The 23107-nt window shown below is 37.3% G+C and overlaps 1 protein-coding gene across 6 annotated transcripts; it reads right to left on the bottom strand.

Moving 5' to 3' along the window:
* Nucleotides 1-275: 275 nt before the first annotated feature.
* C3H1orf116 (chromosome 3 C1orf116 homolog) lies at nt 276-22627 on the bottom strand. 6 transcript variants are annotated; one of them, XM_087929365.1, is made up of 5 exons: nt 22485-22609; nt 17907-18025; nt 7779-7933; nt 3386-3560; nt 276-2443 (listed from the first exon to the last, which is right to left on the bottom strand). In XM_087929365.1, exons 3-5 carry the CDS (start codon nt 7890-7892, stop codon nt 990-992), a joined length of 1743 nt encoding a protein of 580 aa, XP_087785491.1. In that variant the 5' UTR covers nt 7893-7933; nt 17907-18025; nt 22485-22609; the 3' UTR covers nt 276-989. The 6 variants fall into 6 exon arrangements, with proteins under 6 accessions (XP_087785491.1, XP_087785493.1, XP_087785492.1 ...); XM_087929367.1 differs by having other exon boundaries at nt 17907-18020; nt 22485-22560; XM_087929366.1 differs by lacking the exon at nt 22485-22609 and adding an exon at nt 22340-22395.
* Nucleotides 22628-23107: the final 480 nt, after the last annotated feature.

Raw genomic sequence — 23107 nt, 5'->3', positions numbered from 1 at the left:
TAATATACCTGCCACTGTTTTCATAGGAAAAGGAAGGACTAAGCTACAAAGCTTTATATTACTGAGATTTTTGTAATTTATAACCCCTGATATATTTGTATTTCATTTTTACAAGAAGATAGCTTTACTAGTTAGAAGCCCAACCTTTTTCCATACAAAAGTTTATTACTCAATCTTTTAGAAGCATGCACTCATACATTCCATTCTAAATAGCTGTGTGATTTTAAATTTGAATACATTTGATAATCATTCCACATAAAATAGGTGTGACAAACTAAAGTGGGTCAAATCAACTTTATTTCTAGCATCTATGTGTTATTAATTTTTAATTTAGAATGTGAAGCCAATTTACAAGTGAATTGTCAATTTCTTCATTTTTCACATTTATATGCAATGTATGTATTCTTTATTCATTCATTAAATAGACACTGAATGATCTACATATATGAGCCAAATGAGTACTGCTGGTTTCAGTGAGCAAGGTTACATTAGGCCCAATCATTTAAAAAGAAACCAACATACTACTATTGCAGCTCAATATTGACTAAAGATTTCTATCCATACTGTTATTGTCATGATATAAGTCTGTACAAGATTTCAAAAGTTCATGGTTTGCCCCATGCAATTAACACTAACATTTTAGATTTTCCCCTTTGACTAAACATATCTATCACATACAATCATATATTTACATATCACAATAGTCAAATCTTTGCACATATATACACAAAGGCATCCTATACAGGTGGATTGGAAAAATTCTTTGTTGATGGGAAGTGTACTGTATAATAAATGGCAGAATTAATTGAATGATTTTTTAAAATCAATGTTAATCTACCCCTCAATGCTCACATACTATACACAATCTTGAGAGGTATAATGTAACCTTCGATTTCTCCATTTGGATGAAAAAATATAGAAGAATATATTAAATAAGTATATTAACCAAAACTGAACATACAGTTTTTGCGTTGAGTCAGCTATTAAGTTTACTCCTTCAATAGGCCAAGCTTCTTTAAAGCTTCCTTTCTGTTCTCTTCTGTGGCCCCTTTAGGGGTGATTTTTACACTAACACATGCTGGCCTAGGAAGCTTGGAGGGGTGCTGAAGTGGGTAAGATCGTCGGTCATGACTTTTGTCCCACTCAACATTATGTTGTTTGTTTTCCTTCAGATCAACAAAGTCTTTCCCTGTGCCAAGAGATGCTGGGCGCATCCGGTTATTCCTGAGAAAATTTGGAGTGATCTTGCTGAGAAAAGATCTTTTATTCTTAAAGTTCTCTCCCTCGCTTCCAGAAGTGATGCAACTACTCAGACCTACACCAGATCGTTCCAGTGTGTTAGATTTGAAATTTGCCTGTTTGATCCTTGAGATGCTAATGTCAGTTGGTTGGACTTCTTTGACATCAGTTTGGTCAGACTGCTGGACAGATTTCTTATGAAGAGTAATGTCATCCATGTTTACATTCTCCCTACTGCCAGTGTAGGACATTTCTCTTGCTTTTGAGTAAATAGAAGTTTTGATCACTTGGTCATCTGGATTCTTTTCATTATCCAAAGGGAGTCCCAGTTTCTCAAGAGCCTCCCTCCTTGCCCTCCCTTGTTCTTTTTGGAGGGCATAGGTTTTATCCATAGAAAAGTCACCAGTTGCAGCTCTCGGCCTTCCACTGAATGGCAATGATACTTTTATCTTATGTGTTGGATCTATATTAAGTGATGCAACATTACTTTTGCTGGTTTTGAGAATAATATTTGGGGGCAATTTTCTAGGTTTCGGGGCAGTAGGAGGGCCTTGCTTGAAACTAGAATCCAACTGAGATTCTTCCAGTATATGTTTATGATCAATTTCTTGATGATTAACAATTTGCTCAGAACTTTTCTTGTTACATTTAGGAGAGACAGATTTCAGAAAGGATTTATTTCCAGCTGCTGTCTCCATCATCTCTGATGGGAATTCTTGTTGGACAGCTCTTGCTTCATATTCTTCCATTACACCTTGGTTCCTCTTACTTTCATAATGAGATGTTGCCCCATTTTCAGCATGTTTCCAAGAATCAGTAAGTATTGATTCATGCTGCATTACGATATGGCTCTTCCTCTGGTCTTGGAATGGTTCAGGAGGCGGAATTACTACTGATTCCAACTCAGAGATTCTTCCCTGAGTACCTATCTCAGGCACTTCTTTCAGTACGTCCAAAGTCCCATGCTTAGAAGAGTCCCATAAAGTTGGATGTAATGGAGGAAGAGTTTTTAGTTCATCAGCATTAGTTTCTGGTGCTTCAGCAACAAAAATCTTGGAAGTCTGAACAGTACTTTTTGCCATGATATTTTTTGGAAGGCTGTGGTGGCCTGGACTTAAGATGGCAGCAGGTATTGAACCAGAAAGAGAGGTGTTGCCTTTTGGATCAATTTCTTTATGTTTTCCAAGACAGTCAGTATCCAGTTCTACAAAATAAAAAATAGAGATAGGGGAAAGACAAGGTAAATAATAATATATTCTATTTTTTTTTAGCAACAAACAATAGGAAAGAAAGTTATCAATAGAGGAAATATAAGCCAAGAAGGAATAGAACCAAATATTTATTTAGATTTTGCACACTTATTACATTAATTTGATAAACTTTGGATGAAATAATAAAACATTAATATGAATACATTATCCAAGAGTTTGCACATTTCCTCCAAGAGATGTAGCTGAGAGAAACTATAAAAATACTGGTTTTCTATCACAAATTCAAGTACTTATATTGTTCAGTCATAGAATACCACCTTTTATGAAGAAAGATAAGTTCAAAGTACAACTCTATAAAAAAACTTATTGAAAAATTTCCAGGCATATATTGACTATATTTAAAAAATTAGAACTAGATCTGAGACTCAACAGGTTACTTTCCTTATTTTGATGATGTGAATTTTGACTAAAAAAACCTAATTCCTGAAACTTAATTTCTTACATGTTAAATCAACATATAATTTCGTCTCAAAGCATTGTATTTTAATGTTATCAAACCTAAAACATATCTGTACTATATTAAAGCTTTTTCCGATAGTTTGGATGGCAGAATAACATCAACTATTTTGTGACCTTAAGTAGAGGTGGTATTCAGCAGGTTCTGACCAGTTCTGGAGAACTGGTAGCAGAAATTTTGAGTAGTTTGGAGAACCAGCAAATACTACTAATCTCTGACTGGAGATTTTACACACCCACCAAACCACACCCATATAACCGGTAGTAAAAAAATTTGAATCCCACCACTCACCTTAAAGCATGCTTATACAAACAGGAATTTAAATCTGTGTCTTGTTTCTTCAAAATTCAGTCAAGAATTACTGTTCAGCTGAAATAGCCCCATTATAAATCACTTATATAACAGTTCACAAACTTACCTTTGGGGACATCTCTTGTAGGCCATGTCCTTGGAAGTTTAGAAGGTTCAACAGCTTCTGCGTCATCAGTAGAAAGTCCATTGTCTGCTTCAGCATCTAAAGAATGCAAGGTTTCCTCAAGAAACATAAGGCATTCTTTTTCTTCAACTGTTAGATAATCAAAGCCACTGTTACTCTTTGAGACAAAAACAAAGAACAAAAAACTTCTGAGTAAAGGAGAAGTCATAAAAGCTTGCTCTTAAGAACAAGAATTTCATCTCCATTTCTTGTCTTCCATTCAAACTTACCAATCAATTCCTGGGAAATATTAACCAATCTTTCTAACCAAGGTCAATAAAATTCTAACTTTTTGTCAAAACAGCGCATACATTTGCTTGTTTTGTTTTCTGCGCCCATCATTGCTGACAATAGTTCAATTGGACAACTATAAATTAATTGAAATAAAACAATTAAATGTCAGTTGTGGTTTGATCCAGATAGGCTCAGTTCCTTACTTGAAACTGAAATTTGACCTAAGAGTCAACAATAAAACATAAAAACCACACATATAAAAAAAGCTTATAAATTGCACCAACAGATACAATAGAACACATATTTCTAACAATCATTCCTCAACAGTTAGAATATTAATTTTCCAATTTCTCAGTATAATTCTGTATAATCTGTACAGCCATAATTCTTGTTAATTACTTAGATTCCCAAGTTTTGGAATACAGTTCACTACCTTATTAACATTTTTAACATTTAAGAATTTAAAGGTTTTCATATATATATATATATATATATATGTGTGTGTGTGTGTGTGTGTGTGTGTGTGTGTGTGTGTGTGTGTTTTCTGAGGTTTTGCGGGTATTTGTATGTGAATCTTTGGTTATTCGGGTTTTCTCCTGTGTAAAATTGGAAATATTTTGGCAACGTTTAAACGAAATCTCATTTGTCATCTTCAGGCTTGTGTCTTCAGCTTTGTGCTTCTTGGAGCAGTGTGAGCTTGCAGCTATTTTTTCTTTTAACTGCCAGTGGGAGTGTGGCTTGGGTGGGGATGTGTTCTCATTGGTTGGGGGCCTGGCTGTGATCTGATTGGTGGGTGGGGGTGGCTGTGTTCTGATTGGCTGCGGGTGTGTTCTGTTCAGGTGGGGGCTTGGCTGTGTTCAGGTTAGTCTTAGTTGTCGGGGGATTTGAGCTGGTGAGCTGTGATCCTGTTGTTTGGCTTCGCATTCATGGTCATGCCACATCTTCATGGTGGGTGTCAGTTCGCTTCATGTATGGGTCGGAGGAGTTTGAAGCAGGTAGTGATGCAGCTGCAGTACGGCTTCTGGTCCGTGGTCGTGTCTCATCATCTGTGTGGGCGATGAGATCTCCCACCTACCAGCCATTTGGAAACCTGCCCTCATTAATAAACGAGTACCTAACATGAAGAATAACACCAGACCCACACCCACGAAGGCCACACAAGATGCTACCACCACACTTCCACGTAGAAAGCAGATTCACACCCACACAGATGATGAGACACGACCACGGACCAGAAGCCGTACCGCAGCTGCATCACTACCCGCTTCAAACCCCCACCAACCCATATATTGAAGCAAACTGGCGCCCAACATGAAGATGTGGCATGACCATGAGCGTGAAGCCAAACAACAGGATCACAGCTCACCAGCTCAAATCCCCCAACAACTAAGATTAACCTGAACATAGCCAAGCCCCCACCTGAACAGAACACACCCCCAGCCAATCAGAACACAGCCAACCCCCAACCAATCAGATCACAGCCAGGCCCCCAACCAATAAGAACACACCCCCAGCCAATCAGAACACAGCCAAGCCCCCACCCAGTCAAGCCACACTCCCACTGGCAGTTAAAAGAAAAAACACCTGCAAGCTCACACTACTTCAAGAAGCACAAAGCCAAAGACACAAGCCTGAAGATGATGAATGAGATTTCATCAAAACGTCACCAAAATATTTTTTACGCAGGAGAAAACCCGAATAACCAAGAGCCATATATATATATATATATATATATATATATATATATATATATATATATATATATATAAGATTAATTTGGAGGCCAATCTCATATATATATGCTGCTATATATATATATATATATAGAATATATATATATATATATATATATATATATATATATATATATATATATATATATATATATAGAATCTCATCTGCCATCATCAAGCTTCTGTATAGTGTTCATCTGTGAGTCAGGCTTTTACAGTGGTTTCAGATTTAAATTTGGGGCAGCCTATTGCTGTGCCAGAATGGTTTTTCTTCACCCTGATTGGTTGGGAGTCTTGGTCTGTATTTATTGGTCTTGGAGTTTGCTGTGTTCTGCTTGATTGGTGTTTCTAATATCTTCTGTCTGTTTTTGCCTCTTTTTGTATCTTGATTGGCTGGCAACATTGTGTTACTTTATTGGAGGCCTTTAGTGCAGCTTGGCTCCGGGTAAATGGATGGCTATCATTAGTTAGGAAGCTAGGTTTCATCTGGGTGCCTGGTTGGGGTGTGTTTGAGCTGGAGGTATCAGGGGGATCTGTCTGTGCCCAGGTGTTTGCCTGGCTTGTGGTGTGGAGATTTTTTGTTTGTGAGTGCAGGCTTCCAAATGATTGACAGTCTGGTGGAATCATCTCTTCTATTCATGCTTTCTGGTCTTTTTTCAATCTTTATGGCTTCTCTGATGATTCTGTGGCTGGGGTTTTCTATAGTGGCTAGGGTTTTGGTGCCATTGAAGTTGATGCTATGACCTGTGGCTTCCATGTGTTGGACTAGTGAGGAAGTGTGTTCCAGCTTTTTGACTGCATTTTTGTGTTCATCCAGGCGGGTACTTATTCTTCTATTGGTCAGTCCAATGTATGTGGCTGGGCATGATGCACAGGGGACTTCGTATGTGCCTTGGTTTTCCAGGTCAATTTTATCTTTGGGGTTTCTAAGGATGGCTGCTATTTTTCCGTCTGTTTTGAAGGCAGTCTTGATGTGATGTCTGTGCAGTATCTTACTAATTTTGTCTGTAGTACCTCTTATGTAGGGCTGCTAGGTTTCATCTGGGTGCCTGGTTGAGGTGTGTTTGAGCTGGAGGTATCAGGGGGGATCTGTTTGTGCCCAGGTGTTTACCTGGCTTGTGGTGTGGAGATTTTTTTGTTTGTGAGTGCAGGCTTCCAAATTTGCAAACCTGTTCATGGAAGAATTCGAATCCAGAGCCCTGGCCAATGCCATCCACAAACCCAAACTATGGTTAAGATACATCGATGACACACTTGTGATTTGGCCCCATGGAAAAGAAAACTTAAACAATTTCCTAACACACCTAAACAGCACATACCCCAAACAACTACCATTCCTAGATGTACTAATCTACAAAAAAACAGATGGCACACTACGACACACGTATATCAGAAGAAAACACACATTAACCACTACCTCAACGCCCAATCCCACCACCACCTAGCACAGATAAACTCCGTGGCTAAAACACTAATTACTAGAACCAAACGCCTGGCAGACAAGACACACATAAAGACTGAACTATGCACCCTGACTAAAGTACTGACAGCCAACAGCTTCCACAAAAGCAAAATCACCGGCTTGATCCACAAAAACACACTGAGACATAATAGAGACCCAGAAGATGAACAGACCTATGGAACAGCTGTCCTGCCCTACATAAGAGGTACTACTGTCCTGCTGCAAGCTCACACTGCTCCAAGAAGCACAAAGCTGAAGACACAAGCCTGAAGATGACAAATGAGATTTCGTTTAAACGTTGCCAAAATATTTCCAATTTTACACAGGAGAAAACCCGAATAACCAAAGATTCACATACAAATACCCGCAAAACCTCAGAAAACACACACACACACACACACACACACACACACACATATATATATATATGAAAACCTTTAAATTCTTAAATGTTAAAAATGTTAATAAGGTAGTGAACTGTATTCCAAAACTTGGGAATCTGAGTAATTAACAAGAATTATGGCTGTACAGATTATGAGGTAGAGTAGTAGCTAAAAGAATTATACTGAGAAATTGGAAAATTAATATTCTAACTGTTGAGGAATGATTGTTAGAAATATGTGTTCTATTGTATCTGTTGGTGCAATTTATAAGCTTTTTTTATATGTGTGGTTTTTATGTTTTATTGTTGACTCTTAGGTCAAATTTCAGTTTCAAGTAAGGAACTGAGCCTATCTGGATCAAACCACAACTGACATTTAATTGTTTTATTTCAATTAATTTATAGTTGTCCAATTGAACTATGTTTACTATACTTTACAATACTTTACTATACTTTTCCAATGCCATTAAAGCAATAGATACCACACAACTTTCAAAATAAATCAATACACAAATAAATAATTACCATTGCCAAGGAACTGGAGTTGTTGCTGATAACACTGTCACAGCTGCTTGCACTGTCAACAGTTGGTGTGGGATCTGGTTCAGCTATTCCTACCCATAAATCTTTTTTAGGCATATCAAGTTAGATAAGAGAGCAATCCGTATAATTCAAGAGCTCTAGGATAAAAAGAAAACAAAACCATAAATATTCTGCAATGTCAAAACATATTTAGGACAAAATTAAGAAATATTAAATGTTTTATTTTTTTACATTTTCATTTTTTGTACAAGCTTTTTTTTTAAAAAAAATATGCTCACTAAATACATTTATGAAAGGTCAGTTGTTTTTAGTAGCAGTAACTCATGACTATGCATACAAAAGTGTCCAAATTCACACTACTGAAATTCTCTGGAATTATGGGTAACTTCATTTCATTAAGATTATATAATTAATGAGCACTTCCTTAATCTGAAAGTACTTACCGGTACTCCTACAAACCTGATTTACATGGTGTGTTGAAGGTAATTATGCATCATAAAATTACTGTCCACTCTTAGCAATCACACAAATACACCTTGTCTAGATTGATCTGTCTCTAAGTGGTTGTTCATGTTTTATAATCACCACTGTAATCAAATCCACCCATCTTTTTGCTAGTCATCTTCTTCAGTTTCCCTATATTTTCCCCAACATTATGGATTTTTTAAAAAGAGTTAGGCCTTTACATTATGTATTCAAAATAATGACAGTTTGAGCTGCCTTTTCATTTTTGCCTCAAGTGAAAACTTTGAATTGATTTGTTCTATGAATCATTTGATTAACTATCCATGAAATTGTTAGGGAGTCATCCAACAACAAAGTTCAAAAGCATTAAATGTTCTTTCTATTCTGCTTTTCAAAGTTCAACTTTTACTTCCATAAAGTATCAAAGGAAAATGATGGCTTGCACTTCTAATCTTTCACAACTTCTGAATATCTTTCCAAGGCTTCATTACTACCAAGTACAGGTCTGCAGTATATTTCTTCCTTTTTGGTTTCTTTACTATTAACAATCAATCTTAAAAGGCAGAAGTTATCCCCCTGCTTCATAACTCAGTTCTCAAATATTGAAGGTATTTGCAAAATAATCTAAGCATTATTTTCTACAATTGTCCTATTACATGTAATACTTCCTTGAAAAAAAAAAGTGAGATAACCAACCCAAAAAGAGAAAAAGACTCCAGCACCTCTCCACCAGTAATCAGCAGTCAGGACAACATATATTAACTCCAAGGTCAACTTCAGACCAACAATCAAGTAGGCAATACCCCAATCAAAAAACTCATCAGAGCCATCAGTAAGCAGCCCAACCAAAGAATCCCTAAGACCACCACCACTCACAACAGACAGGCATGACACCAGAATATAAACTGATAGCCTTACTAGCACTGATGATACTACCTAGTTAGGATAATGAAACGTCTGCAAGAAAACAAGCAAGCTCATAAAGCACCAAGGACCCCCGCATTGTAAGCCATTTGCCAAAATTTCCCAAAGGCACGACCAGTTCCTTATCCTTTTATGAACAGTTAGCCAAGCTGGCTGAGGATTATATCCAAAGGGTACCAGGTTAATGAATACTGCTGTAGACTCTGACCTGGTTTAATTGCTATAAAGTTTCCAAAGAGAGCTCAACCCATGGAACTTCATGAGCATGCTGAAGCAGTTTTCTTGGAAAAAACATGGTAATAATTCTTCCAAGATATTTCATGAGTTCCCAGTTCAGTCCGCAGCTCTGGTGTATGTTGGTGGTCCCCCGACTAATTTGACTCTGCTTAGCCTCTGAGTCCAGGTCAGTCAGGTGTGCTACCTGCTTAATCAGTAAGTGCAAATCTTAATTTCTCCAAGGTCATACATGGAAAAATGCATTAGAGAAGCACATTTTATTTTGCTTTGTGAAGACAAAGCAAATTTATTCCCACATAAAATCACAGGCAAGGAACATGAGAGTAGTCTCCCTAAATGTTGTCTTGCTTTATTAACTAATAGTTATAATACCTATTGACTAACAATGCTGAAACAAAATGAAGATTAGCATTAAATAATTCAAAGTTGTAAGCAGTCATAGGTAATGAGCCTATTTGCTTAGTGCAGAGGCCAGGGTGTGTGTTTACTTACCACATACCTGACATTCCTTAGAGAAAGGAGAATGCCTTAAAGAGACAGCTATGTACTCAACGCAACCACTTTTAACAAAGAAACATTTTAAATTAGGGTTATTTAGATAGCTGCATCTTTCTACTGTGAATAACATGTATTGGGAGGGGGAGATAAGAAATATATTTCATTCTTCAATGAATTGAAGTCTTGATTACAAACAGGAAGTTCTAAACTATGCCTGCAAGACTAGAATGTGGCCATATCCAGAAATTCTAGGTTTAGCCAGTATATATGTGGTGTCCTCAGTAATTCTATGATTAAATCTGATTGCAAGCTTGTAATTTGTCTCAGGTCACTTGATAAATTTTGTTCTTGAATGGAAATTCAACACCTCATTGGCTTGTTGTGGTAAGGAAAATAAGAGACAGGAGTATTAGGTATGTTTGCCACTTTGATTTACAAACAAAAAATCAGGATAGGTATTAATGCCCATATGTGACACTGATACGTTACAACATCCTAGGTTCTTGGAAAGAACTTGATGAGTATGAAGCAGTGGTGGGATTCAATTTTTTTTTACTACCGGTTCTGTGGGCGTGGCTTGGTGGGCATGGCAGGGGAAGGATACTGTAAAATCTCCAGTCAGAGGTGGTATTTGATGGTTCCCTGAACTACTCAAAATTTCTGCTATAGGTTCTCTAGAACTGGTCAGAACCTGCTGAATACCACCTCTAGTATAAAGGCCAACATCACATAAAGAACTGGCAATGGTGACTTCATCTTGTTGTGAACAGAATAATAATTCTCATCAAACCACAACAATCTTCCTATTTCAGGTCTTTGGGAAGACCTAACTAGGTGGATAAAAATGCCAAATCCAATCTAAACATCAGGCTGACTGTGTGATAAACCATAATACTATTACTATTAATAATAATGAAGTATTATGGGGCATATACATTAAAAAATAGTAGGCTAAGCAGATAATAACAAGACTTGGCAACACCTAGGAATAGGAAAGTTGAAAAAAGAGGCTCAGGGGCTAATTCTAATTGCACAAGGCCAAGCCTTAAGAACAAATGCATACAAAACCAGAATTGAGAAAACAGCAATAGACAGCAAGTGGTACCTCTGCAAAAAAAAAAAAACAACTAAAAAAACAGTGAAGCCCTGCTGCAACAAAATCATGCAGATTGACTGCAAACAGTGACACAGCAAATTAGCAACAATAGTAAGTTAGAAGAACTGCAAAAAAAAAAAACCCAACCATTTGCCTGCAAGCAAAAACTAATAGGATCATTAAATGGAGAAAATAATGGAATATAAAGAAACCAAAGTGCTCAAGAACTTTAGAATTCAAACTGACAGACACCTGCCAGATAACACACCAGATTTAACAATTGTCACTAAGATTTAAACAAAAGTCTGCATAGTGGTATCTGGGGACAGTAGAACAGAAAAAACTGGGGGTAAATAATAAAATATAAAGACCTGCAAACAAAAATAGAACAACTGTAGCAGAAGAAAGCAAGAATAATACCTATAGAAATAGGCATCTTAGGTGCAATCACAAAAGATCTGGAGCACCATTTGAGCACCATCAGCATTGAGAAAACCACCATCAATCAATTGCAAAAGATAATTGGAACAGCTTACATCTTTCAATAATACCTTTAATACTATCAATATCTGCCTATTTCAGGTCCTTAGGAAGGATTCAATAGGTGGATAAAAATACCAATACCAGTCTAAATATCTGGCTGAGTGTGTGAGCAACAATAATAAGGATTTAACCCTCCATCGCAGTTCCTAATCACTGTGTCATAACAGTATACTTTCCTTTATTTTGGTGGATTAGTCTGGACTGACAATTATGCAACAGAACATAAAGAAATTAATAGATTTTGTTCCCAAAGGCATGTGTTGTCACTTCCTTTAAAAGCAGGAACCTATCAGGAAAACATGTACTTTCATCTCTTCCAAAGTTTTCTATAATATTGTACCTGAGCTACTTACAGACTTTAATTCTAGGCAGGTCCATTGAGAATGCAGTGCTAGACTAGGGGTTTAGTAAGTTATAGAATAGGAATCAGAGGTGGTTTTCAGTAGGTTCTGACCAGTTCTGGAGAACCAGTAGCAGACATTTTGAGTAGTTTGGAGAACCAGCAAATGCCAGCTCTGACTGCCCCTGCCCCCATCTATTCTCTGCCTCCTTCCCCTAGAGTGCGGTGGGAATGGAGATTTTACAGTATCCTTCCCCTGCCATGCCCACCTAGCCATGCTCACCAAGACACGCCATGCCCACCAAGCCATGCCCACAAAACTGGTAGTAAAAAAATCGAATCCCACCACTGATAGGAATATGCATTTCTGCAACATATTGGCATTGTCCATTTGCAAGTCTCAAGTCATAAGGGTGTCATCTCAAGTACTAGTAGTACCTGTCATGTCTTCAATGAATTATCTAATTTTTTGCAATTCATTTTCTCCCGATCCTCCTTTTCTACCATTTTAAAATAAAAAGCACAGAAATCCAATCTTTGGACATTCTGACTGCCTTATTGAAAATGTTGACTATGTAAAAATAACCCAAAATGAAAAGATTTGAATCTTAATCTAAGATACATTTTAATGTTAATATAAATTTGTTGTGTTTGCTTAAGCAATTATTAACACTGTAAAAAATAAATCTGTCTGAGAGCTTTCCTACCACTCCCTAACCATTGTTAAATACATTAGGCCACATTACCTTGTGATGATGTGGTCATAAGGTTTATTCCAGTAAGTCATGTTTTTAGCTCCACCTCATGCTTGTGTCACATTGTGTAAATTCTTTCCACAAGAAATGAGAAAACTATTCCTCTTATACATATTTAACCTTAGTAGTACTGGGCTACATTGGCAGTGATGGTCCACCTCCTCATGGTGCCACTGGATATAGCCCACCCACTTTTGGGTGGTGCTAAACAGATCATTAACCCCAATGCCAGGCCCAGGCAACAAGCTGGTCAGAAATTTTGTTGCTACAAATGGATCGAAGCCACTAGGGCATCCCCCACAAGCGACTCATGCTGCTCCCAACCAACCAATGTGAAAAATGGACAAGGGTTACCAGTCCAGGAGTGGGACTGGTTAAAGAAGCTAGCTCAAAAGAAGCCAAAATCTCTGCACATTGCCACTCTCAACATAGGAACACTGTCTGGATGCAGCCACAAGTTAGCAAAATCCTGAAACACCACCATATTGACATAGCGTGCGTTCAGGAAAACAGATAGAAGGGACAGAAATCTAGAGGCATTGGAAAAGTTACAAACTGGTTTACCATGGCACTTCCAACAACTATGGTGTTGCTGTTGTTGTGAGTAAAGATCTTCACAGCCATGTGCCTGAGATCCAGAGAAATTCCCACCGCCTTATGTCTGCCACCATCGATACACCCACCTGCTGACTCCAGGTGTTTTTTGCTTATGCCCCACAAACAGAACTTGATGAGGACACCAAGGATCAGTTGTGGAATGAACTGCAAACTAAAATCTGTGCCTGCCCTGAAGAAGACCTGCTGCTCCTTTGCGGTGATTTGAATAGTCATGTGAGAAGCAATCAGGATGGTTACCAATGCCACAGGAAAAAAAGGTTATAGAAACTGCAGTGAAGATGGATTTCAAATCCTGAACTTTGCAGAAGCAAATGATCTGCCACACATTTTTCAAGAAACATCCATACCATCTCATTACCTTCACCAGTAATGGAAATAGCAGTCAGATCAATTTTATTCTTTTGAGAAGATGTGACCTTCCCATGGGATGCAACACCAAGGTTATCTCCTCTGATGTTCTTGCTCCACAACACAAATTACTTGTTACAGAAAAAAAGGCCATAAGAGAATGAACAGCATCATAGGCCCAGAGAGGATCAAATGGTGGAAGTTGCAGGACCACAAAGAAGCACTGACCAGAAAAATTGTATTCCCACCTATCAGTGCAGCTACAAGCAACATCACCTAATCAGCACTCTGTGACTCTGTCATCACCACTGCCAGATAAATTTCCCATATTACAACATTAGATCACCATTATATTGACCAAAAAAGTGTGGCTCTGGACTGAACAAGTGCAGGAGAAAGTTAAAGAAAGGAAGCAAACTTTCAAAAAATGGCAGGCAGATAAGTCCAAAGAGAATCGACAGAACTATGTAACCACCAAAAGAGCAGCCAAGATAGCACTTGCTGAAGCCAGGGCAGAACACTACCAAGACCTACATGACCACTTGGAGATAAGGAAATGGAAGAAAGACATCTACTGATTGGTTAAAGCACAGAAAAAGGCTGCCCAAGACATCAACAATCACATGTGCATTAAGCACAAGGATAACAAACAACTCCAAGATAAACAGGAAATCCTGCAATGATGGCAAGATCATTTCAATGAGTCCTCCAACATTGAATTCCCACATCCACCAATTCCAGAAAGCACACCAACACATGATCCAATCCACTCATAACTGAGGAAGTCAACAATGCTGTGGACAAAATGGAGAACCTGAACGCCCCTGGACCTGACAATCTTCCCATGGACTTCTGGAAACTAAAAGAAGTGTGAAACACAGGGATACTGATAACAGATAACAGATAATCAGAGTTGGACGGGCGTTGTAGGTCATCAAGTCCAACCCACTGTCCAAGCAGAAGACCCTACACCTGTGATGGCGAACCTATGGCACACATGCAGGAACTGGCACGCAGAGCCACTTCTGCCAGCACATGAGAGATTGTCCAGAAGAGCCCCACTGCACATGTGCATGTGCTGCCCACTCGCCAGCTGATTGTCAGGTATCTGGCATGCATGCGCAGGAGGTGAGGTGTGTGCACATGAGCAGAGATGCTCAGGGCACATGGGTGGGTCTTGCGTGCATGTGCAAAGACAAACAGGGGACTCGTGCACATGTGCAGAGATGCATGTCACACATGGGGGATCGCACACATATGCACAGAGATTTGAGGCACATGTGGGGGCGTGCACATGCGCAGGGGGCATGGGCCCCCACACACACATTGCTTTTTGGGTGCTGGTAATTTTTGGCACAGGGGCTCAAAAAAGTTAGCCACCATTTCTGACAGATGGGAGTCCAATCCCTTCTTGAAAGTCCCAAATGATGGCAGTCCCACAACTTCCGAGGGCAAGCTGACCTTGGCTGACCGAGTTCTTCAATGCTGTAACAAACACTGTCCATATACCAACTGATTGGTCAACAAGGGTAACAGCTCCAATTTTTAGGAACAAAGCTCAGCCAGCTGCCTTCTGTCTCACATTATGAAGATCTTTAAGACAATCCCTGATCAATGCATTCACATTATTGCCCAACCCACCATCAACTATGCGGTTTGTCAAAGGCTGGAGAATAACTGATACTATCTTTGCAGGTTGCCAGCTCATAGAGAAATATCATGAGAAGATACAACCACTACACATGGCATTCCTTAGACCCACCTAATTGTACTGTATGGCACTGAATGCTGGGCAGTAACAATAGGGACCAAAAGCTATCTCCTTGCCATGGAAATATGAATGCTCCATTGGATATTGGGCATCTCCCTTCTTGACCACATCAAAATGATACCATTTGACAGCATTTGGGTGTAGCACCAATTACAGAGAAGATGAGAGAAGGCCAGCTGCGCTGGTATGAACATGTCCAGAGAGCAGCACCTTCCATCTTTCCCAAGACAGCCTACCAACTAGTAGTCAATGGCTGGTGACCTCAGGGGTGTCCAAAATAGAGATGACAAAACACCATCAACAAAGACATGCAAGCCATGGGTCTCCACCCCGGAGATGCAGTTGACTGTGCAAGGTGGTGTATATGATCCAAAAAGTAGACTCTGCATCTGTGGGAATATGCTAAGAAGAAGCAGCAGTAGTAATACTGGGGTACATCTAATTCAGTGAGGCCACCTTTGCTCGACAATATGTCCATTCAATGTACAAAAAGCATCTCAATCACATCATCACTCCAATGAATTGTCTTACACAGCAAAGAGGAAAGTTTTTAGATTACAGGATTTTGGAGGCTATGATTCTAATATTTAATTTTCATATAATAAAACAGCAAAACTCTTAGAATGAATGGCTGAATCCAGCTGCCATTCTAAATTTCCCATAAGGTTCCAGAATGGGATCGTCTAGCTCAAGCATGGGGGAAAAAAATCTAAAAAAGAGAGCATAGGTAAATATCCAATAGAACACCATATTAAGGCCTTGGCAGCTATTCAAAAGTGCTAAATAGCTGCCAGTCCTGTTTTACAAGTGGCTGCCTAAGTTTAACACAACATCTTTATCAACCTTAATCCCAATTCCACTTGTCATAGACAGGCAACTTTCAATCAAATTACTTGTCTTGTGTTACAGTATTCAATACTTGTTATAGAGAAGTTGGGTAAAACAATTTTCCAATACTTTGGGATCTCTAATGTAGGAAAAGGCTCTAAAATGAGATTTAAAGAAGAGTGAATCAATCATAATATTCATTCAGATTGATTTGGAACTCACCCAACTTCACCCTAATTTTAATTCAGAAATTCAACTCTCTTTGCTTCCTGATTTATTGAGTAAAATTGAAAATCAAAAAATGAGTTTAACTACCAGTATGTTTTTTTCAGAAAGCAGTCTGAAATCTAAAGAATTATAGTATTATAATTTTTAGAAAGGTACAGAGTTCTTGCATTATACATCTTAAAAATATGTGGGTGTAGTTTTTTTATTTTTAAATTCAACTTAGGCACCAGCCAACATGCATGGCTCACTCTCCCACATCAACTCTGGGTGGCTCCGAATATAATAAACAGTAAAACATAATAAGAATAAAACAAGATGGGATCTGTCACTCTGTACAAAAACATAGACAAAGAAACACATTCAACTTCCATTTTTTATTAGTAAAGTAATTTAACCTTTTTATTTCAATCAGGGATTACATCTGTCAGTACAATTTGAGGATCTGTTTTTCAAAAGAAGACTTCTTTCCATCATATTGGGGTGTGGTATAATTTGTTATGAAAATTACATATGGTACAACTCTAGTTTGAACTGCATCAAGGGGAAGAAACCAGCAGACTTCTGCTGAGGATTTATGATGAACCAGCTGTCTCTGAAGGAGCAGAAAAGGCACTGGGATGGAAACCAACAGCCAAACATGAATTCTGGCTAGCACAATCTCTCCAGAAGGAGTGATCAAGAGGTTGCCCATTTGCAATCCAGATGATTATTTCTTGTGAGTAGACTTCTGGAACTGAGGTCTTTGAAATTAGTTTATGAATTGAGTAGCTGGAGGGGGGATGGTTTCCACCAAGCTCACTGCTGTAAAGTAGGCTTTATGGACATAAACTTAGCAGCTTCATTTTTTAATCATTTTTGAATATAATTAACTTATAGCTAAAAAATGAGCTATTTGGAACCTTTGGAGTGATAAGTTTTAGTCCTTATAAAAAAATTAAATATAAGTTAAAAGACTTTTGAAAAAGATGTAAAGAGAAATCATTTCTTTATTATACAGTATTTCTTTTTTTTCTCTTTACTGTATTCTTATTTTTTCTTTAATTTCTATTTTTCCCTACACTTTTTATTTTTAAACGTTTATTTTTTTAGTTTGTATTAGTTTTAATCTTTTAAATTATAATAATAAAATTTCTATTTAAAAGAGAAAGAGGCTCACCAAAGAGGTTATCATGAAAAAAAGACAGCTATTTAAGCTTATTTTCTTTTTCTGAATTGACAACGAAACAAGAAATGTAATAGTGATAGAAGATAGAGCTTCTAATGACACAAACATATAAACAATCAGAATTGTTGATGTATACACCCAACAGTCCATGTTTCAAGTACCTATTTTAGTATTTCTGCTTTCATCATTAATATCATTAATAAACAATATGCTATATTAATTCAACATCACTTCCCACAGCATTTTCCTTGTGGGTCTAGGACAAGTCACCCTGGCCGACTCTCCACAGCTGACCTGTTGCAGTCAATTTGCCACAGCTGACTCATCACAGTTGACTTGCTCTGGCCAATTTGCCCTGGTCAACTCACTGTAGGACCATTCAGTGTGGGATGACTCAATAAAAGATAACTGTACTGGGACAAAATAAAATATGAATGACAAAAATTAAAATAATGTCAAAGAAACAGTGGCATATAACAGTACAGTTATCTCATGTTAGGTTATCCAGTGTTGAATTGTCTTGTGGCGAGTTGTCTCATGGCAAGTTGGCTGGAGCAAGTTGGCCAGGGCACGCCGGGGCAAGCTAGAGTAAGTCAGTCAGGCAAGTTGTCACGTTCTGTTCCTTGAAAACCCAATTAAAACCATTTCTAGCATTTCAAAATTTTAAACTTCAAAAAACTGAAAACTTCTAATATCCATCAATTATTATAGGCCAGTGCTATCTTTGAACTCACATCTTACTTCGGTGATTCAGAAACATAAATCATACGGACCTCTATAATATTTAGGTGCAAATGTCAGTGTTTGCATTTATTTATGGATGATTTATGAACACCTTACATTTGCCTTAATGTAATATAGAATGATGACTCTCAAACAAATATTTTTTATCTTGATCATCAGTGATGCATAATAATGTCATTAACTGAAAGGAAGGAAGCAGAGATGACAGGGTAGATTTACAAACCTTTGCATTAGGCATTTTTAAGAGATTCTTACCAATCAGATATAATTACAATTAATATGATCTGTAAAGCAATCGTCTCACACTTTAAGCTCTAAATACATAAGAGTGAAGCTCTTGAAATGCATCATAGGGCTCCACAAGTATTTTTTCCCTTCTCTAAAAACTTTCCTCAAATTCTCAGAGGCATTACAAGAGTCAGGTTCAGAAGCATTGAAGACTGAAAGGTCCAAGCCGCCCATCATATTTCTATGTGGAACACTTATTTTTGACAAGCTACAGAGTTGGTCTAAATGCTTTCCCAGTATGTATGTTCTTTAATGAGAATGGAGGTGATGACTAGTAAGATTCAAATTACACTAAGTTAACAAGGCTAGCAAAGTGCTAGCAGCACTTCTTAGCATAGTCCTTGCTTAGCCTCCTTTCCTTTATTCTATTTATCAGGTATTCAGTTTCTGTGCAAAAGTTCAGAACTTATTTATTTACAGTATACCGTACAGATGGAGTTCTGGATACAGAATACGTTCTTTGTACTCCATTAAATTTATGCCAGCTGGTTCCTAGAGCTATTGGAAAAATAGAGTTTCTTTATCATTCATATATTATAAAAGTAAAGGTAAAGGTAAGATTTCCTCTGTCCAGGCATGTCCTACTTTAGGGGGAGGTATTCAGCTCCATTTCCTAACCAAGGAAGCCAGCATTGTCTGAAGACATATCACTGGTTATGTGGCCAGAGTAACTATACACCGTGGTGTATGGAATTCTGTTACTGTACCACTGAAATGGTACTTTTTTATCTACTTGTATTTGCCTGCTTTCAAACTGTTAGGTAAGCAGGAGCTGGGGCAGCTCACCCCATTATGTAGCACTCAGGTCTCAAACCTGGATTGTCAACTTTTCAGCTGACAAGCTCAGAATCTTTAATTGCCGAGCCATTGCACCCCTCATTTATAGATTGTAAAAAACATCTATAGTGTCCTTTTAATGCATATATAGCCACAAGGAAAACACAGATAGAGCACCCTAGTAGTGCAATATCAATTCAGATCATGAATGAATACAACAGTATGGAGTGAACTCTAACCTTCTTTTACCAGAGCTTTTGTTTTCTTTAGTTTGGAAAAACGGTTTTAATAACATACAGCAGAAAAAGGAGAAGCAAAAGAAGCAACTGAGTATAATTGCCCCTGAAACAGTTATGATATGTACTTGAACTCAGAATCTTAAATTGGCTTACCTCATTTATTGTTTCTGCAGTGGGGTTTATTTCATTCAATTGTCAGAATTAAAATATTTGCATCTAAGTAATATTTTTGAAACACCCAAGCCTGCATTTTTATTGCCATGTATATTGCTGTGGGATTCTGTAATAAATTGTTTTGTTTCCCCACAAAATTTGATTTGCTTCAAAAGCCAACAACTCTAAACATCTTTTTCAAGACAAAGTTTTAGTGAGAGGTCAGATTCCAGTGTCTGAACAAGCTATGCTTGAGAAAAATTCTGGATTCAAGATCTCTCTTTTAAAAACAGCGAAACTCAAAAGTAAGGGTAGCAAGCTGAAAGGTATGGTTCCAATTTTTTCTAACTTGTGCAAGACTTAACATTACTGTGGGTGGCAAAAATCAGTTTCGCTTGTAAAGAAATTTGAACAACACAAAACTCTAAGAATTAACAAAAGTAGTTAGAATAGTTCTAAAAGCTATATTAAATATTAACTAACATCCTTGAATACTAGGTCTCATGGTATCAAACTGTGAACACAGGGCACAGCTATACTTTTTTTCTGGGTACATATTTGAGGAAATGAAACAAGGTGCGCCCACGCTTAAGATACCAACAATACATATGTGAGCTAACTGCACCAGGGAAATGTTATCAGTCATTCTCATATGACCTTCATACCTGGGACAACATTTTTTAAATCAGCAAATTGTAAAGTAGAGCCATAGAAGACATATTAGATGACGCTAAGAAACTGCTACCAGTCATGGAACTCTATCTTTTACTCCTCCAATGCATTTTATTTCAACATGAAACTGTTGAAAGGCTGTCTTTTAAATAAAATTTAATTGTTGTGTAGATACACATTCAAACTTCTATCATTTGCATCATCTTGTTTTACACCAAACTGTTTTACTGAAGACTTAAAAACAATTAAGCAATAAAACAATTGCTTTATTAACGATGGATCAGTATCCAGAATGTAACATTAGTGTTATATATCACTTCTTTATTTGCCATTCAGTTTAACTTGAATACTTAAATTATATCTTTCCTTTAAAATTCCCTGATGAACATTTAAATCTATGTTTCTATGGTTCCTAGCAAAATATGAGAGCCAGTCTGGTCTAGTAATTAAGGCACCATGCTAGAAAACAGAAGACAGTAAGTTCAAGTCCCATTTTAGCCACAAAAACCAGCTGAGTGAGTTTAGACCAGCCACACTCTCCCAGACCAACCCACTTCACAGAGTTATTATTGTGGGGAAAAGAAGATGTTGGAAGCTCATTAAGCTTTATTCTTCCAATAATGTTTTGCAATAATTCGCTAAGCACATCATTCATAGACCTGGGTTATTTGTGACCTACTCAAATGAACATAGCCAATACCAGCTTGATATCACTCTTACTTTGTTGTATGTTAAAAAAAATTAAAAGTTGGCGATCCAAATTACAAAGACTATATTCAGCTTATTCCATTGCAAATTACAGAGGCCTATTATACCATCAGCTATTTTTCTGGTATACTTCACAATAACTTGAGTCAGTATTCTGAAGTCAGCACCTCTCAATTACATTGTTGTGGTTTATATGTAGTTTCTTATGACACAACATCTGATTGCTCAAATATCTCATTTTGCTAGAATTTCTCATATGACACGACAAATACCAAAATCATCCTACACATTATAGTGTAAGATGGGACTTACATAGGAGGGGACTTAAGTTCACATAAAGTCCCATGCAGTCTCTCAGAACACCTTTTGCACTGAATTTCAGTGGCATGGTCGCTTGATATTTTGAGGCACAAAATACATATATATTTCAAAAGATGCTGAATAGTTAAAAATATAATTTGCAAAATACTCAGATAAATTTTAAATTCTGTGTAACTCTGCCTACTTGTACCATTTTCTTCTCACTACAATACTTACTGAATAAACCTCTGCCTATCTGTGAAACAGAATGAGTGCTAAAGACAGACTCTTGAATGCATCTACTTAATTGCATTTCAATGTCATGTTTGTGGAAAAAGAAAAAGACAGAATTCCAACATGTATGGACAAGTCATTTGACCCTATAAGCACAAAAGACAAATCTCTAATAACCACCAATTACAGCTGCATATCTGCATGTTCCAACTATCTTAATATCTAATTAAAATCATTTACAGTTCCTTTTGTTTCACTACATTCAACTAATGAATTGTAAATTTCCACCCATGTTAAAATAAATTCAGTCAAATATATTATAATTACAATTGAGGTAAAGTAGCCTTTGTTTTCTATTGCTGATAGAAGAAATAGCTGTCTTATAGAAAAAACATTTCTACTCAGTTCCATCTTTCAATGTTTTTAAACTAATACCTGTTCTTAATATTGAAGCAGATTCTCATTGTTTTGTAATTTTGCATAGTAAGCATAAGAAATTCTTTGTTATTCCAAAAATGTAGTTCTAGAAACTGGAATCTGCTTGATGCAGTAAGAACTTGATTCTATCAGCAATTTTTTTGTAAAGAGAAGTTTTTCCTGGATACGACTTACTTTCATAAGGAGAAATTAGCCTTTCCACCATCACTGAGTAGCAACTCAAAGGTATAAGTGAGAATAAAGCCAAGAAAGAACAAATAAATACAGTAACACACCGTATCCTTTTAAGCAAACATAGTTTAGTTAGAGTTTAACTCACCTTCGCTAGGAAATGAAAACAATTCCACGTACTCTGCTCTGCACCAACACATCAAACAGGCTATACTACCTCCTCTGTTCTGTTCTTGACCTCCCACTGACTTACCTAGACAGGTAAATTCCTCCTATCTTTCTTCTCCCTCCACCCTGAAGGTGACTCCTCCCCTAAGCTCTTCATTCCAGCTGTTTCCTAAAGAAAAGTGGAGGAGGGATTACAGAGTTCTTGGCTAACCACATGCTTTTTTTCTTCTATTCTAAACAGTAGCACCCAGAAATGAAGCAAAACAGATGACTATCTTTTTAAAAACTGAATGTTATTAAGGTAAAATGCTTTTGTAGTTAAAATGCTGCTTAGGGCTGAGTTCCCTAGCAAGTGGAGGAAGTAGGTGATTTTTTAAAAAGTTTTGGGAGCAAAAGTAGAACAAAAAGGAAAACCATGCAAGGTTGAAAGTATACTGCCACAATTAAATCCACTAAAGTCAAAGTATGTTATATTCATAATTTAACTTCCTTTGATATTACAGGTAGTCCTCATGAGTATAACTGAGCCCAAAATGTATGTTGTTAATTGAAAATTTTGTTAAGTGAGTTTGTCCCATTTTACAATTTTTTTTAATAGTTTTT

Source organism: Pseudonaja textilis, chromosome 3 (assembly GCF_049901715.1).
Source record: "Pseudonaja textilis isolate UNSWEBS1 chromosome 3, rPseTex1.2, whole genome shotgun sequence".
Classification (NCBI taxonomy): Eukaryota; Metazoa; Chordata; class Lepidosauria; order Squamata; family Elapidae; genus Pseudonaja; species Pseudonaja textilis.
Note: the sequence above shows the minus strand (reverse complement) of the source record. Positions and strands in the feature narration are given on the sequence as shown.

Coding starts and splice junctions, on each gene's coding strand:
- C3H1orf116 (XM_026715588.2), bottom strand. CDS start 7,892: ATGCCTAAAAAAGATTTATGGGTAGGAATAGCTGAACCAGATCCCACA. Junction 3,561..7,778: donor ACTCCAGTTCCTTGGCAATG/GTAATTATTTAT, acceptor TTTGTCTCAAAG/AGTAACAGTGGCTTTGATTA. Junction 2,444..3,385: donor TACAAGAGATGTCCCCAAAG/GTAAGTTTGTGA, acceptor TTTATTTTGTAG/AACTGGATACTGACTGTCTT.